Genomic DNA, 18,424 nt, shown 5'->3' on the forward strand with positions numbered 1-18,424 from the left:
GTCCAGTGTGTGCAGGAGGTCTTCCTGACACAGTATGTAGACAGGCCAACGAGGGGCGAAGCCACATTAGATTTGGTCCTGGGTAATGAGCCCGGCCAGGTGTTAGACTTGGAAGTAGGTGAGCACTTTGGTGATAGCGATCACAATTCTGTTAGGTTAACTTTAGTGATAGAAAGGGATAGGTGTATACCACTGGGCAAGAGTTACAGCTGGGGGAAAGGCAATTACGGTGCGATTAGGCAAGATTTAGGAAGCATAAGATGGGAAGGAAACTGCAGGGGATGGGCACATTAGAAATGTGGAGCTTATTCAAGGAAAAGCTCCTGTGTGTCCTAGATAAGTATGTACCTGTCAGGCAGGGAGGAAGCTGTAGAGCGCGGGAGCCGTGGTTTACGAAGGAGGTGGAATCTCTGGTCAAGAGGAAGAAGGCGGCTTATGTTAGGATGAGACGTGAAGGCTCAGTTAGGGCGCTTGAGGGTTACAAGGTCGCCAGGAAAGACCGAAAGAGAGAGCTCAGAAGAGCCAGGAGGAGACATGAGAAGTTGTTGGTGGATAGGAATAAAAGAATGATGAGAGTAAGATTAGGGCCAATCAAGGATAGTAGTGGGAAGTCATGTGTGGAGTCAGAGAAGATGGGGAAGCACTTAATGAATATTTTTCGACAGTATTCACTCTAGAAAACAACAATGTTGTTGAGGAGAATACGGAGATACAGGCTACTAGACTAGGTGGGATTGAGGTTCACAAGGAAGAGGTATTAGAAATCCTGCAGTGTGAGAAAATAGATAAGTCCCCTGGGCCGGATGGGATTTATCCTAGGATCCTCTGGGAAGCCAGGGAGGAGATTGCTGAGCCTTTGGCATTGATCTTTAAATCATCATTGTCTACGGGAATAGTGCCAGAAGACTGGAGGATAGCAAATGAGGTTCCCCTGTTCAAGAAGGGGAGCAGAGACAATTCTGGTAATTACAGATCAGTGAGCCTTACTTCAGTTGGTGGTAAAGTGTTGGAAAAGGTTATGAGAGATAGGATTTATAATCATCTAGAAAAGAATAATTTGATTAGGGATAGTCAGCACGGTTTTGTCGTGCCTCACAAACCTTATTGAATTCTTTGAGAAGGTGACCAAACAGTTAGATGAGAGTAAACCGGTTGATGTGGTGTATATGGATTGTAGCAAGGTGTTTGATAAGGTTCCCCAGAGTAGGCTATTGTACAAAATGCGGAAGAATGGGATTGAGAGAAATATAACAATTTGGATCAGTAATTGGCTTGCTGAAAGAAGACAGAGGGTGGTGGTGATGGGTAATGTTCATCCTGGAGTCCACATACCAGTGGTGTATCGCAAGGGTCGGTGTTAGGTCCACTGCTGTTCGTCATTTTTATAAATGACCTGGATGAGGGCGTAGAAGGGTTGGTTAGTAAATTTGCAGAGGACACTAAGGTTGGTGGAGTTGTGGATAGTGACGAAGGATGTTGCAGGTTACAGAGAGACATAGATAAGCTGCACCGCTGGGCTGAGAGGTGGCAAATGGAGTTTAATGCGGACAAGTGTGAGGGGATTCACTTTGGTTGGAGTAACCGGAATGCAAAGTACTGGGCGAATGGTAAGATTCTTGGTAGTGTAGATGAGCAGAGAGATCTCGGTGTCCAGGTACATAGATCCTTGAAAGTTGCCACCCAGGTTGACAGGGTTGTTAAGAAGGCATACAGTGTTTTAGTTTTTATTAATAGAGGGATCGAGTCCGGAACCATGAGGTTATGCTACAGCTCTACAAAACTCTGGTGCGGCTGCACTTGTGGAGTATTGTGTACAATTGTGGTCCCCGCATTATAAGAAGAATCTGGAAGCTTTGGAAAGGGTGCAGAGGAGATTTACTAGGACGTTGCCTGGTATGGAGGGAAGGTCTTACGAGGAAAGGCTGAGGGACTTCAGGCTGTTTTCGTTAGAGAGGAGAAGGTTGACAGGTGACTTAATAGAGACATATAAGATAATCAGAGGGTTAGATAGGGTGGACAGGGAGAGCCTTTTTCCAAGTATGGTGACGGCGAGCACGAGGGGGCATAGCTTTGGATGAGGAAGTAGAAGGTGGTTTAGTAAGTTTGCAGATGACAAGAAGGTTGGTGGAGTTATTGATTGTGTGGAGGGCTGTTGTAGGTTGACATTGACAGGATGCAGAACTGGGCTGAGAAGTGGCAAAAGGAGATCAACCTGGAAAAGTGTGAAGTGATTCATTTTGGAAGGTCGAATTTGGAGAATACAGGGTTAAAGGTAGGAGTCTTGGCAGTGTGGAGGAGCAGAGGGATCTTGGGGTTCATAGATCCCTCAAAGTTGCCACCCAAGTTGATAGGGTTGTTAAGAAGGCTTGTGGTGTGTTGGCTTTCATTAGCAGAGGGGGTTGAGTAATGCTGCAGCTCTATAAAGTTAGACCACACTTGGAATATTGTCTTCAGTTCTGGTCGCCTCATTATATAAAGGATGTGGAAGCTTTAGAAAGGGTGCAGAGGAGATTTACCAGGATGTTGACTGGACTGGAGCGCATGTCTAATGAAGAAAGGTTGAGGGAGCTAAGATTTTGCTTATTGGAGTGACGAAGGATGAGAGGTGACTTGATAGAGGTGTACAAGATGTTGAGAGGCATAGATAGAGTGAATAGCTAGAGATGTTTTCCCCAAGATTGAATATAGCTATCACAAGGGGACATAATTATAAGTTAAACGGAGGAAGGTTTAGGGGAGATGTCAGAGGTGGGTTCTTTACATAGAGACTGGTGGGTGTGTGGAATGCACTGCCAGCAGTGGTAGGAGAGGCAGATACATTAGGGACATTTAAGCAACTCTTGAATAGGCACATGGAGGACAGTAAAATGTAGGGTATGTAGGTTAATTTGATTTGAGAGTAGGACAAAAGGTCAGCACAACATCGAGGGCCGAAGGGCCTTCCCAAGTAGAACTCTATATACTGCTTGAGGAAACTTTCCTTATCATACTTAACAAATTCCACCCCACCAAAACCCTTAACACTATGGCAATTCCAGTCTATGTTAGGAACATTAAAATCCCCTCATATGACACCCTGTTGCTCCAGCCAGTGTCCCTGCATATTTGTTCCTTTAATTCTCGTTGACTATTTGGGGGCCTATAGTGCAACTACAATAATGTCACCATCTCCTATCTATTTCTTAGCTCCATCCACAAAGCCTCACTGGATGATCCGGAGTTACTTCATCTCTGACGACTGCCGTGATACTCCTCTTTATCAAAAATGCAACTATACCTCCCAGCTTTCCTCCACCTCTGTTCCACCGAAAGCACTTGTACCCTGGTACATTAAGCTGCCAGTCCTGTCCCTACCTTAGCCATGTTTCTGTAATGGCTATACTATCCCAGTCCCACGTACCTATCCATGCCCTGAGTTCATTGGCCTTACTTGTCAGCCTTCTTGTATTGAAATAGATGCAATTTATTATAATAGGCATTCCTGTTGTGTTCCAACCTGACCTGTCACTTCAACTTACTATTTCTGATGTCTATATCTCCTCTAGCCTTGCACTTGCCTCCCTGCTATTGAGGACCCCCACCTCCCGCCAATCTAGATCCTATTTCTTATGACTGGAAAGCACTTTGATTGGTCATGAAAGCTGTATAAATTCAAGTCATTTGAACTGAAGTGAATGTCGAAACGGGCTTTGAATTACAAGCCAATCTGCATAATTACAATTCTTGCACTGATTCTCATTTACATTTCAACTGAAGCCTGTTAATTGAGAGATCCCAGAAGAAATAAAGTGACCTCAATTATGAAATGCTGATGAAAGATTAAATTACTTAAGAACACAATGCTGCCAAAGGACCTGACTCCCATAACAGATGGACACTAACTGTGCTCTCAAGGACTGCCATTAGCTGCAGTTACTAAGTAGCATTAAGCTCATAGTGCTGTTAGTTCTACTCTGAAACACTAACTGAGCCGCCCAGAACTTGCCGCATACAGTTGGATTTCAATTTCTCTTTTCAGTAAAAAGCCTCCAGCAGAGTTTCATCTGAAGCCCCTACCAGGCCTTTCATTCAAGATGCTGTCATTCTCTTTACACTTTCAATTCTTTGCAGCTTGCAACTCTTGCTGTACACAGGAAACTGATGTGCACAATGTGGCAGCACAGTGCTCCCACTAGCTGCAGCTGCGACACTTCAAAAAGGTCAATCGATTGAAAACATCTTTACGCCAAAAATCATTAAAAACATTTTCTATTATCTTAACTGTTTCAGTTGAGCCCAATGGGAAGTGGTCATCAGCCAAACCCACTGCCAGAACTCTTGCGGCTACTCCCCAGTGGCATACTTGCTCCTCATAAACAGACCCTACCCACATCAAAAAAAAAGGTGGTGGGGGGGCACAGCTTTTATAGCTCAATGAGGTTGAAGATCAAAGTTGTTGATGGACACACATTTAGTAAGAGATCAAAGAGCAGGATATGTATTTACAATTTGTCATCACACAGCAGGCCAGGGAGGATGCCACGGCAGGTTCCCAAGCCTTTGCTCATACCGCAATTATTTACTGAAAGGAAAATAAGACAGCATTAACCCTTGGAGAACTATGTTCACACTACATGGTACGTAAAAGTTCTGCATAAAGAAGAATACAGGTCTTTCTAACTGTACACAGGCCTGTATTTATCACCTGACAATGTAAAACCTTCCAGCTCTCGCTGGAGCTGTAGGCAGGATATGATTTTCTATTTTATCTTAGCTTGCATCCTTCTAGCATCAAACTGGCATAGTAAAGGATCCTCTTAAAAACTGTCCATCAATAGTTGTAGTCGCAATGAGGCAGGCTCTGTTGTGTGGTCATCATCTTAGGTTCAGCCAGCACCATTGTGTTATGTTTACAAATGGTACCATGCAGTTGTCTGAAAGTGTGTGAAATAGAGTTTTAGGAAGAAAATCAATTACCCTTATTCAGTCTAGCCTACATGGGAGTACAGACCCATAGCAATCTAGCTGACTCTTAACTGCCCTCAAAAATAGTCTAGTAAACTGCTCAGATTAGAGATGAGAATTAGAGATGGGAAACAAATATTCATGTTGCAAGTGATGCCCATATTACTATTTTTAAAAAATTTCAAACTTCAGCTTAGTACAATTTCTGCGTAACATTTTTGTAATAGTGTTTTTAAGATATGGGCAGCAGGTTGTTTTAGTGTGATTCGGTCAGGGAGAAGTCTGCAATTTCTCATGTTGGAAACATCTGTAACACACCCGGTCAATTACAGCATAAAAGAAGCGGCACCATTCATCAATTGGAACACTTGATTGGATCAATATGGGGTGTGGCATGACTGAGGCAGACTGAGACAAACAATTCCATCTGGGTTTAACAGATGGAACACAAACTCACTGATATAGGATCGGTGTTAGAGGCAGTACACAGCCCAGCTGTGCTCCATCACTGAATCCTGAGACTTCCTGGACTCTGGGATTAGACAGGCAGGCTGTGATGGTCATAGAATAAGAGAGTTTTACAGCATAGACTGAAACCCATCATCTAACCATGACCATGCCACTCATCAAGTCTATCAATTCTAGACCCCTCTACTAAAGAAAAAGTTTATTTCTCTCCAACCTATCTACATCCCTCAAATTTTGTACATCATGTCCACCGTCAGCCTTCTCCACTCCAAGGAAAACACCCCCAGTTTATCTAATCTCTCTTCATAGTTGAATCACTCCAGCCCAGACACTCACAGTGAATTTTCTCTGTACTCTCTAGTGCAAACACACTCTTCCTATAGTGTGGGGACCAGAACTGCACATAATATTTGAGCTGTGGCCTTACTAACTTATATAGGTCCCATCATTACCTCCCTGTTCTAGTATTTAATGCCTCAGATAATAAAGGCAAGATGCAAGTATTCCATAGGCCTTTTTAACTACCTTACCCACTGTCTTATTGTCTTCAAGGATCAATGGACAGGTAGACCAAGATACTTTCTAAGACTCTATCATTCATCCTATATATCTCTTGCCTTGCTTGCCATCCCAAAATGTAACACCTCATACTTTGCCAGATTAAATTCCACTTGCCACTTATTGTCTATCTAGTGAGCTGTCCATATTGCCTTATAGTCTAAACCTTTCCTCCTTGCTATTTACTTCAATACCAATTATCACAACATCTGTGAACTTATTGATCATACCTCCTACATTCATGTCTAGATCATTAATGTGCTCTACAAACAGCAAAGGATCCATCAGCAATCACTGTAATCCATGACTGGAAACAGGCTTCCAGTCACAAAAATCACCCTCTGCCTCCTACCACAAAGCCAATTTTGGATCCAATTTGTCAAATTGTGCTGCATCCCATGGGCTTTAACCGTCTTGATCAGATCCTATGTGAGATCTTGTCAGAATTCTTACTGAAGACCATGTAGACGACATCACTGCATTTTCTTAATCTACGCACCCAGTCACCTCTTTGAAAACTTCAATAAGATCTGCCAGATGTAATCTCCTCCTGACAAAACCATGCTGACTATCCTCGATTAACCTTTGCCTCTCCAAGTGGAGATTAATTTGGTCTCAGATTTTTTTCCCAAATGGTCCTCTACCTCTAGTGTTAGACTCACTGGCCTACAGTTCCCTGATTTAACTCTACCAGTCTTCTTGAACATTAGTTGTCCTTCAGTCCTCTGGTACCTATCCTGTGTCCAGACAGCATTTGAAAATTAATTTTGGATTAGTGGTGCTGGAAGAGCACAGCAGTTCAGGCAGCATCTGAGGAGCAGCAAAATCGACCATTCGGGCAAAAGCCCTTCATCAGGAATAAAGGAATTAATCTCAGGGCCCCTACAATCTCTTCCCTTTCCTTCCCCAGCAGCCTGGGATACATCTCATCTGGGACTGCTGATATATTCAAGCCTGTTAAAACTGCTAATACCATCTCCCTCTCAAGTGTAATTTGTTCATGTATATCACAGTCCACCTCTCTCTGATTTCTATCTCTATATCACCCTTCTCTATAGAGAATACAGATGCAATGCACTTAGTTAAATCTTCACCTACATTTTCTGGCTCCACACACAGTTTGCCACTCTGGTCCCTAATCAGCCATACTCTTTCTCTCTCGCCCCAAAGTTGCTTATTAAACACCTTTGGACTTTTCTTTAATTACCCATTAGTAGCTTTCCATGCTCTCCTCTTCACTTTCTAAGTAACCCCCTTCACTTTTGATATGCCTCCAGGGTTCCTGGTACTTTCAGCATTTGATATGTACCATCAGGTTCTCTTTTAACCTGTACATTCCTCAATATCCAGAGTTTACTGGACTTGTTAGTCCCACCCTTCATTTATACAGGAACATATTATTCCTGGACTCTCACTATTTCCTTTCGAAAGACTCCCACTGTTCTGCTGTAGAATTTGCTAAATGTAGTTGTTCCAGGTCCACTTTAGCAGATCCTGTCTTATATTAAAGTAGCAAATTTTCAGATACTGAAACAATCTGTGTGTGCATGGAGTAAGATGAGTGCAACGTTCAGGCTTGGGTTGCTAAGTAGTAGGTAACATTCATGCCACCTCAGTGCCAAAGCAATGATCACCTCCCATGAGAGAGAATCTAATCATCACTACTTGACATTAAATGGTATTACCATAATTGAACCCCCACCCCCCCCACCACTATCAATATCCCAGAGCAATTAGCATTAACCAAAAACTGAACTAGACAAGCACTACATACTTCAGCTACAAGAACAGGTCTTACATTTGAAATTCTGCAGCAAATGACTCCATTCCTACCATCACCATCTTGCCAAGCAAGGCTAAAGTCAAAAATGATGGAATGCTCACTTCTTGCCTAGATGGATGGAGATCCTTAGGGATAGGTAACAAACATTAGCCTTGTCATTGACTTCCAAATCCCATTAAGGAATTTAAAAAAAAGACTTTATTAAATAGTAGGCTATTCAACTCCTCAGGTTTGCTCTGCCACTCAATAAGATCATTGCTGATTGATTGTGGTTTTAGTTCCAATTTCCTGACATCCCTCTGCCCCTAGTGTCTCTTGATTCCCTTGTCAATCAAAAATTGATCCAGCTCTACACTTCCTGAGTGTTCACAGCTCTAGCTCTTTCACAACTTATCATTTGAATTGATACACCACAATATTTTCCATGTCTTCCGACAGATTAAAGAAAATTAAGAACCTTTCAAGTGATGAGAGAGATAATTCTGCTACTGTTTTTTGAAAATCCAGCATCTTCCCCTTCTTACCTTGGACAGCTCCATCCTTAATTCTTTTCAAAGGCTTAAATGGCAACTCAGAGTAATTTATTTTCACTTAAGGCAAGTTGCATAACATTAGTGTTTAGTCCAGAATTCCAAACAGCAGAAATTTTGAAGCAATCTTATTATGACATTACCTGTGAGCCACAACAATTGTGGTCCTGTTGGTGCAGACTTTGGCCAGAGAGGCTTGAATGTTTCTTTCAGTTTGTGTGTCTAGTGCAGATGTAGCCTGTCCAAGTGGAGTGAAGATAAATGATTAGAACACTGAAACAGGACAGTGGAAATATTCACTGGCAGACTGGTGAACAGATAGGTTCAGCCAGTCCATCAGCTGTTAAAAGCCTACTTTTAGGGACACACCTCTGGAGCAGGTGGAACTTGAGCCCAGACCACCTTCCTCAAAAGTACAAAATATTGAGACAACAATTTATTTAAGCTTAGAAGCAACTAAATTCTTCAGGTAGATAATAAGAAGTTCTACATTTAGCACAGTGGGTGCTCCTACACACTTATATCAGTGACTACAATTCAAAAGTGAGTCATTGATTGTAAAATGCTTTGGAACATACAGAGTTTGCATATACCGCCAGTATTCCTATCTGAGGAGAGGGAACCAGTTGTATCAGTTAGAGATTGTAAAATCCCTTAACCAAGGGTGGCACTCCTTCACAAAAATTTAGAATATTTACCCTTTGTGAAGCATCTTTTACCTTCTTAGGGACAGCTTAAAGCCAGATTCATTAACTATGCACAGACGTGGTTCTGAGAGTGTAAGGAATAAGCTTGATTATTTCCAGTGAAATGTAATATCATGTTGATTTGAAAGTTGTAATCAATAATTTTTATTTCCATCTCTCAGACTCAATGTGATTTCAATTCTTAATTACCTCATCCAGAAGAACAATCTGAGGGGCCTTCAGGATCGTCCTGGCGATTGCCACTCTCTGTTTCTCTCCTCCACTCAGTTTCAGTCCTCTTTCCCCGACTTGGGTATCATAACCTGAAGAACATGGTACATTAAGAACAGCTGGAGACGGTGATCATGCTCAGAACCTTTTTCTTTAATTTGCCTGTCCAGATATGTTATGACACACCTCTGGAGCAGGTGGAACTTGAGCCCAGACCACCTTCCTCAAAAGTATGGGCACTACCACTGCACCAGAAGAGTCCCTAAGGGTAAATCAGAACAGCTCCAGAGTTTTTTTGACAACGGGTGCTGCTCAACGGGCTTTTGCAGGGGCATGGTAACTTGTCCCTATCTCTGGGCAAGAAGGCCTGGGTTGAAGTCTCACCTGCTCCAGAGAAATGTACTAACATCTCTGAACAAGTTGGTTCAAAAATATCTCACCTGTTCCAGACATCCCATCATGTGGAATTGAAAATCAATGAATAAATCTGGAATTGCAAGCTGGTCTCAGTGACAGTGATTATTATAAATCCTCACCAAAAACACATTCGGTTCATGAAGGAAGTCTGTCATCATCACGTCATCTGGCAAACACGTGACTCTAAACCCATAGCAATGTGACTGACAAGCCTAGCAAGCCACTGCCAGGCTACATACAACCAAAGCATTTTAAAAGCTACGCATCACAAATGGTCTTCTTCATGCACAACTTTGAGGGACAAAAGCACATCTCCCTGTTCAGAAATTCTATTTTTCTGCTCATGGAAATAGAGAGAATGTAGAGTAAATGTAGGACTTTTTACATTTGGAAAAATTTGTAAATATTTTTACACTTCAGGAACTTCCTGGTCATAGCTTTTTGAAGAACAGTATCAGTTATCCAAAAGAAAATTGTGCTGTTATTGGATGAAATAATTATTGGCTTAAGGTAATAAAAATGATGCAGCAGCAGGTCAACAACTACAGAAACGTGAAGACTTGGAGAGGGTCCCCAAGCTGACCTGGCGAACATATGATTCCAAAGAATATGCTTGCAAATCTTTGCTTCCTTCAACAGGGTCTTCTAGAAGCTGTGATTTCATACAAAATGTCTTTGCTCCCACCAAATCAATATCGACAGAACACACTCTCTTACCTTCAGGGAAAGTAATTATCCGTTCGTGGATATCAGCTGCTAGAGAGGCTTCCTCCACATCCTCATCACTAGCAGCCACTCTGCCATATCGGATGTTGTTTCTAATGCTGTCATTGAAGAGAACGGTGTCCTGAGGCACTACCCCGATGTGAGAGCGTAGAGAGCTCTGCTTCACCTGGGGGAGAAATTTAGACCTTTTAGAAGAAGCTTCAGTACAGGATAGAGTTCAACTCGCATCAGAAAATCCACAAAACCACCACAAAATCATAAGGCCATTTGGCTTTCCAAGCCTCTTCCACTGTTCAAAACAATCATGGCTCAGTTCCACCTGTACCCACATTGACCCCATACCTCTTCATTCCTTTTGATTCCAAAAAATCGCTTGAATAAACTCAACAACAGGAGCATCCATAGCTCTCTGGAGTAATAAGTTCCAAATATCTGAAATACTGAGTGAATTGTTTCTCCACATCTCAGTCCTATATGCTACAATTTAATTGTGAGACAGTGATTCCCTGCTCTGGACTCCTCCACCAGGATAAGTATCTTCCCAGTATCTAGCCTATTAAGTTCCTTAAAGATTTTAGTGAAATCGTCTGCATTTCTGAATTTAGAAATATAGGTTTAGTCCACTCAACTTCTCATAAAACAAGCCAGGAATCCCCCCCCCCCCCAAAAAAAAAACCATCAATTGCACTCCCTCTAAGGAAACCATATTCTTCCTTAGATAAGGAGATTAAATTTGAACACAATGTGGTCCAGATGTGATCTGCAGTGAGATTTCATTGAAATAAACAGTTATCGTGGCAATGATACCGCACTCCGAACCCTAAGCTATTGTTCTGGACATATGGGTTTGAATTGCACCATGGTAGATGGTGGAAACTGAATTCTGTAAAACAAAATCTGGAATTAAAAGCCATCCTAATGGTGACCATATAACCACTGTCAACTGTTGTAAAAAAAACCTGGTTCACTGATGTTCTTAAGGGTAGCAAACCTGTCTTCTCTAACTAGTCTGGCTACACGTGATTCCAGGCTTACAACAATGTGGTTTGCTCTTAACTATCCTTTGCACAATTGGGGGCAGGAAAAGATGCTCTGCTTTCCTACTTATCTGCTGTAGTCATTAAACTTTACTTTCCCACATTATATTATACAGGCCATGTTCTTGCCCACTCACTGAAATAGTCTATATCCCTTTGCAGACTCTTTGCATTCTCCCTATCCCTCAGCTTCACATCATCATGTCTGGACATGTGAGACTACAGGACTCCAGTGTTTGGACCAAGTATAACACTAGTTATAATTGCCAACCGCAAAAAAATTACCTGTTTGGCATTCCTGTTTTCTGTCTGTTAATCAATCCTCAATTCATTAAATATATTACTATGGCGCCATTTAATGCTCTCATCTTTTTGCAATAACCTAATTTATAATACATGATTGACAGCTGTTTGAAAATTAAAATAGACTAACTTTTTTTAGGGTTGTAAAAATTTATTTCATTGGATGTGGACACTGCTGACTAGACCAGAATTTGTGACCAATCCTTCATTGTCTCAAGGTGGTGATGAGCCACTTTCTTGAATCCATGAGATGTAGGTACACCCACAACACTGTTACTGGGAGGGTGCTCCAGGATTTTGACCAAGTAACAGGGAAGGAATAGTGAGGTAATTCCAAGTCAGGATGGCAAGTGACTGCGATGGGAACTTGCAAGTGATGGCGTTATCATACATTTGATACCCTTGTTTTTCTAGCTGGTCCATTAATTTCCCCTCATCTAACCTGCCAGGTATAGCCTGAATAAACTCAAACTTTTGTCAAATACGATTTCCCTTTCTTGAATCTCGGCTGTTTTTGCAAAATTATATTCCAATTCCCCAAGTGCTCTATCACTATGTCCATAATTACAGATTCCAGGACTTGCCCTACCACAGCTGTCATTTGGATAGGCCTACAATGTTCCATTTTCTCCACCTCCTTCTTTTGAACATTGGAATTATGTTTCCTAACTTCCAATCCATGGACACGGTTTGAGAATCTAGCATTTCTGGAAGATGAAGCCAATATTGACCCGCATTTCAAGGGGGTTGGAGTATAAGAGAAGGGAGGTCTTACTGCAACTGTACAAAGTGAAGAAACCACATCTGAAGTACTGTGAGCAGTCCTGGTCCTTTACTTAAGGAAAAATATCATTTCATTTGATGCAGTTCAGAGGAGATTCACTACGATGTTCCCTGGCATGGAGAGATTGTCTTATGAGCAAAGGTTAAACAGATTGAGACTCTACTCACTGGAGTTTAGGAGGATGAGAGGTGATTTCACTGAAACATACAGGATTCTTAGGGGCTTGACAAGGTAAATGCTGAGAGGATGTTTAACTTCCTGGGAGAGTATAGGGCCAGACAGCACATGACTTTGATAAAGAAAAAAGGAGGCATGATTAATAAGTTTGCAGATGACACCAAAATTGGTGGTATAGCTGACAGTAAAAAATGTTATCTAAGATTACAAAGGAATCTTGAACAATTGGGCCAATGGACAAGTGGCAGATGGAATTTAATTTGGATAAACGTGAGGTGTTGCATTTTGGTATTACAGACCGGCAGGGACTTATACAGTTAACGGTAGGGTCCTGGGGAGTGTTGTTGAACAGTGGTTCAGGTACATAGTTCTTTGAAAGCTGCATCACAAGTCGACAGGATGGTGAAGATGGCATTTAGCACACTTACTTTCATTGCCTGCAGCACTGAGTGTAGGAGTTGGGACATCATTTTGAAGTTGCATAGGATGTTGGGGAAGGTCAGGCAGCATCCAAGGAACAGGAGAATCGACGTTTCGGGCATTAGACCTTCTTCAGGAAGGTTCCTGAAGAAGGGCTGATGCCCGAAACGTCGATTCTCCTGTTCCTTGGATGCTGCCTGACCTGCTGCGCTTTTCCAGCAACACATTTTCAGTCCTGTTCAGGTTGGCCTGCTATAGGAAGGATATTATTAAATTGGACAAAGTTCAGAAAAGACCTACCAAGGTGTTGCCGGGAGTGGAGGGTTTGAGTTAGAAGGAGAGGCTGAATAGGCTGGGACTTTTTTCACTGGAGAGCAGGAAGTTGAGGAGTGACCTTACTGAGGTTTATAAAATCTTGAGGGGCATATAATGTAAATAGCAAAGATCTTTTCCCTAGAGTGAGGGAGTTGAAAACTAAGGGGCATATTTTTAAGGTGAGAGGAGAAAGATTCAAAAGAAGAATGGTTCATGTGTGCAATGAACTGCCAGAGGAAGTGGTGGTTGCAGGAAATGTCACAACATTTAAAAGATATTTGGATATGAACGTGAATTGGAACAGTTTGGAGGGATATGGGCCAAATGCAGGCAAGTGGGACTAATTTCGTTTGGGGAACTTAGCCGGCCTGGAAGAAGTAGACCGAAGGGTCTGTTTCCATGCTGTATGACTCTATGACTCAGAATGAAGGGGCCCCAATGTAAGCCTGAGTCAAGGAGGAATTCCTTCTGAGGGGTTGAGAGTCATTGGAACTCCTTACCATGGAGCGCAGTGGAGGCAGAGTCCTTATGCACATTTAAGGCCAAAAGAGATAAATTCTTAAATCAGTAGGGGAGTGAAGGGTTTTGGGGAAAATGCAGGAAAGTGGACCTGAGGAATGCTGGATCAGCCGTGATTCTACTGAATGGCAGAGCAGGCTTGAGAAGCTGAACTGCACACTCCTGTTCCTATTTCACATGGTCATGCACTCATCCACTATCTCTGTAATTGTTTCTTTTAAAGAATACAGGCCATAACATCCAGTAATTTATTGATTTTCAAGCTTGTTATGGCCTTAGCTGATGGTACTGCTGGACAATCAAACCACAGAATGAAATCTGACTTGAAAGATCATTTTAAAAAATGTTCATGCATGGTCATCATTCACTGAACTATCATACGAGGCTACGGATGTTCTTTAACAACAGTCAAAACATTCTATTTCTCTATTGTCGAAGATATTGTAACTAAAGCTGTGCCTAGATACTTTTGTATCGAGGTCGGCGCCGTAACTGGCGACATATACACTTTTCGCTATATTCAGTGAGTATATGTGACAATAAAGTGTGGCACAGGAAAAGCACAGCTGGTCAGGCAGCATCAGAGAAGCAGGAGAGTCGATGTTTCAAGCACAAGCTCTTCATCAGGACATTCCTGATGAAGAGCTTATGCTCAAAACACCAACTCTCCTGCTCCTTGGATGCTGTCTGACCAGCTGTGTTTCTCTAGCACCACACTTTTTGACTCTGATCTCCAGCATTTGCAATCCTCACTTTCTCCCATATGTGACAATAAAGGTTATTCTATTCTAAAAAGGTCTAATTCATTTTCCTGACACTATCCATTACAAATTTACATCCAGAGAAATTACACCATATCAAATCTTTAAGTTCGACTTAACTGATTCCCCACGTTCTTTTCCCACGAACAGCGAAGCCTTCTTAAATGAATCCCCACAAAACTGAGGGCTTCAACTTTCTTAAATTTTAGTAACCAGCAGATGTCTAACTAAACACTCCTGGTTTGAAAATTTCACAAACTAGACTTTTCTACTGAGGTAATGGCACTTTTCCTATTCTTCCATACACCTTTCCGGGAGAGAAACTATATTTGCTTCTGACCCCAGTCAAGACTCCTCTGAACTGCCTTAAAACTTACAATTACAATGCTTTTGAAGTCAAAGTCACTCCTTGATTAGCCTGGATCAAAAACAAGAATCTTCAAATTTTTAATTCATTCATAAGATGTGATATCAATGGCCAGATGAGTATTTATTGCCCATCTCTAATTACCCAAAGGACAGTTAAGAGTCAACCATCATTGCTGTGGGTCTGGAGTCACATGTAGGCCAGACCAGGTAAGGATGGCAGTTTTCTTCCCTAAAGGACATTAGTGAACCAGATGGATTTCTCTGACAATCAACAACGGTTATATTGCCATCATTAAACCCTTTATTCAGATTTTTACTGAACTCAAATTTCATCATCTGCCATGTGAGAGTTGAAGCCAGTTCCCCATAACATTATCTGAGCCTCTGAATTAATAGTTTATTCATGCAGGGGAGGCAATGTGACTCCAGACCCACAACAGTGTGGTAGACTCTTAACTGCTCTCTGGGCAATAAGTGCTGGCTGAATCAGAGATGCCCATATCCAGGAGTGATATTAGAAAAAAATCACTAGGCCATAACATTCCCTAAATTTTATATTCCCTGTTACAAACCACTAGAGGAATAACAATTTTCCATTAACACTCCAGGGTTCTTGCTCTTGTGCCACATACTGGGTTAGGTCACTGCTTCTTGTAAGTGACCTAGTTATGTCCTTAAAAAGAACTCTTCACATAATCAATGAACTCAAATGCCACTGTTTGAAAATCCAAATGCTAAAAATGATATTAGTATACACACAGACACATTTAATCACAAGTCCCATTAATTTCTTCTCGACAGCAGAATATGTCGAGTCCTGGGGTTACCACTGACCAGAAACTCAACTGGGCTCGTATTATAAACACAGCGCTACAAGAGCGGACAATAGGAATATTGCAGCAAGTAACTCGCTTCCTGGCTTGCCAAACCCTGTCCAGGCACATGTCAGGAATGTGAAGGAACACTCCTCCCTTGCCTGGATAGGAGCAGCTTTAACAATATTCAAGAAGGTTGGCACCATCCAGGACAAAGTGACCTGCTTGATTAGCACCACATTCTCAAACCTTCCACCACCAACGCTCAGTAGAAGCAGCAGAGTGTATCATCAACAAGATGCACTGCAGAAATTCACCAAGGCTACTTCCAAAACCATGCCCATGACCACTTCCATCTAGAAACACAAGGGCAGCAGAAAGATGGTGACACTAACACTTATAAAGTTCCTCTTTGAGCTATTCATCATTCTGACTTCAAAATATATTGTATCTCCTTCAGTCTTACTGGATCAAAATCACAGGGCTACCTCCTTAACAGTACTGTGGGTCTACTTACCACAAATGCGCTGCAGTAAGAGACAGCTCACTATGACCTTCTCAAGGAGGTCAGCGAGTCGTGAGTTCATGGAATGCCCTGCCAGTAGCAGTGGTGGATTCTCCCTCTTTATGAGCATTTAAACAGGCATTGGATAGCCATTGGAGGATAGTGAGTTAGTGTAGGTTAGGAGGGCTTGGATCGGCGCAATATCGAGGGCCAAAGGGCCTGTACTGTGCTGTATTTTTCTATGTTCTATGTTCAATGACAACTGGAGATGGGCAATGATGCCCAGATCCCATAGGTGCCACAGTACCTCTCACACCTTGAGAATAGCTGTTAACACTGAACTTTATTGAATTCAAACTTCACCATCTGCCATGGTGGGATTCATGGCATAGAGTCATAGAGAAGTACAGCACGGAAACAGACCCTTGGACCAACGCGTCCATTCTGAGCAGATATCCTAAATTAATCTAGTCCTATCTATCAGCATTTGATCCACATCTAAACCCTTCCTATTCATGAACCCATCCAGCTACCTTTTAAATGTTGTATTTGTACCAGCCTCCACCACTTCCTTTGGCAGCTCATTCCATACCACCCTCTGTGTGAAAAAGTTGCCCCTTAGGTCCCTTTTAAATCTTTCCCCTCTCACCCTAAACCTATGCCCTCTAGTTCTGGACTCCCCCATCACAGAGAAAAGACCTTATCTATTTACCCTATCTAGGCCCCTCATGATTTTATAAACCTCTATAAGGTCACCCCTCAGCCTCTGATGCTTCAGGGAAAACAGCCCCAGCCTGTTCAGCCTCTCCCTATAGCTCAAACTCTCCAACCCTGGCAACACCCTTGTAAATCTACTTTGAAGTCTTTCAAGTTTCACAACATCTTTCCAATCGGAGGGAGACCAGAACTGCACACAATATTCCAAAAGTGGCCTAACCAATGTTCTCTCTAGCCACAACATGATCTCCCAACTACCATAGGAGAAAGTGAGGACTGCAAGTGCTGGAGATCAGAGCCGAAAAATGTATTGCTGGAAAAGCACAGCAGGTCAGGCAGTATCCAAGGAGCAAGAGAATCGACGTTTCGGGCATAAGCCCTCCTTCAGGAATGAGGAGGGTGTGCCAAGAAGGCTAAGATAAAAGGTAGGGAAGAGGGACTTGGGGGAGTTGTTGGGAATGCGATAGGTGGAAGGAGGTTAAGGTTGAGGGTGATAGGCCAGAGTGGGGGTGGGGGCGGAGAGGTCGGGAGGAAGATTGCAGGTCAAGAAGGCGGTGCTGAGTCCGAGGATTGGGACTGAGATAAAGTGGGGGGAGGGGAAATGAGGAAGCTGGAGAAATCTGCATTCATCCCTTGTGGATATGATGGGTGGCAGTTATAGGAAGGGGGAAAAAAAAATCACAAATACAGTCACATAGATGGGTTAACTCCAGGAAAGGTAAGGGAGGTAGGCAGTTAGTATAGGAGTCTCCTGTGGCTATCCCCATTTCAAACAACTGTGCAGTTTTGGAAAATGTAGGGGATGATGGATTCTCAGGGGTAGGTAGCATGAACAACCAAGTTTCTGGTATTGAAAGTGGCTCTAATGCAATGAGGGGTACGTCAGGTTGCAAGAGATCAATTGTGTCAGGGGACTCTCTAGTCCAAGGTACAGACAGACGTTTCTGTGGCCAGCAGCAAAAGATCAGAATGGTGTGTTGCTTTCCTAGTGCCAGGATCAAAAATGTCTCAGAAAGGGTGCAGAATGTTCTCAAGGAGGAGAGGGGCCAGCAGGAGGTCATTGTACACATTGGAACCAACGACATTGCACCTAAATTGGAAGGGGACTAATATACTGGCAGGGAGATTTGCTAGAGAAGCTCAGGAGGATTTAAACCAGTAAGGTATGGGGAAGGTGGGACCCAGGGAGATAGTGAGGAAAGAGATCAATCTGAGACTGGTACAGTTGAGAACAAAGGTGAGTCAAACAGTCAGGGCGGGCAGGAACAAAGCAGAGAATAAGGTAGGACTGATAAATTCAACCTCATTTATTTCAATGCAAAGGGCCTAACAGGAAGGCAGATGAACTCAGGGCATGGT

General features: G+C 42.5%; 1 protein-coding gene across 3 annotated transcripts in view; it reads right to left on the reverse strand.

The window, feature by feature from the left end:
- The window catches only part of LOC140482489 (ATP-binding cassette sub-family B member 6-like), a 245,549-nt gene that overhangs the window by 38,586 nt on the left and 188,539 nt on the right, over window positions 1-18,424 (reverse strand). For all 3 annotated transcript variants that reach the window (XM_072580030.1, XM_072580032.1, XM_072580031.1), the window contains 3 exons: window positions 10,335-10,509; window positions 9,180-9,292; window positions 8,427-8,521 (listed from right to left, as the gene is read on the reverse strand). In XM_072580030.1, the coding sequence (XP_072436131.1) occupies window positions 8,427-8,521; window positions 9,180-9,292; window positions 10,335-10,509 (383 nt within the window). The remainder of the gene's footprint in view (window positions 1-8,426; window positions 8,522-9,179; window positions 9,293-10,334; window positions 10,510-18,424) is intronic.

Source organism: Chiloscyllium punctatum, chromosome 10 (assembly GCF_047496795.1).
Source record: "Chiloscyllium punctatum isolate Juve2018m chromosome 10, sChiPun1.3, whole genome shotgun sequence".
NCBI classification, from domain to species: Eukaryota; Metazoa; Chordata; class Chondrichthyes; order Orectolobiformes; family Hemiscylliidae; genus Chiloscyllium; species Chiloscyllium punctatum.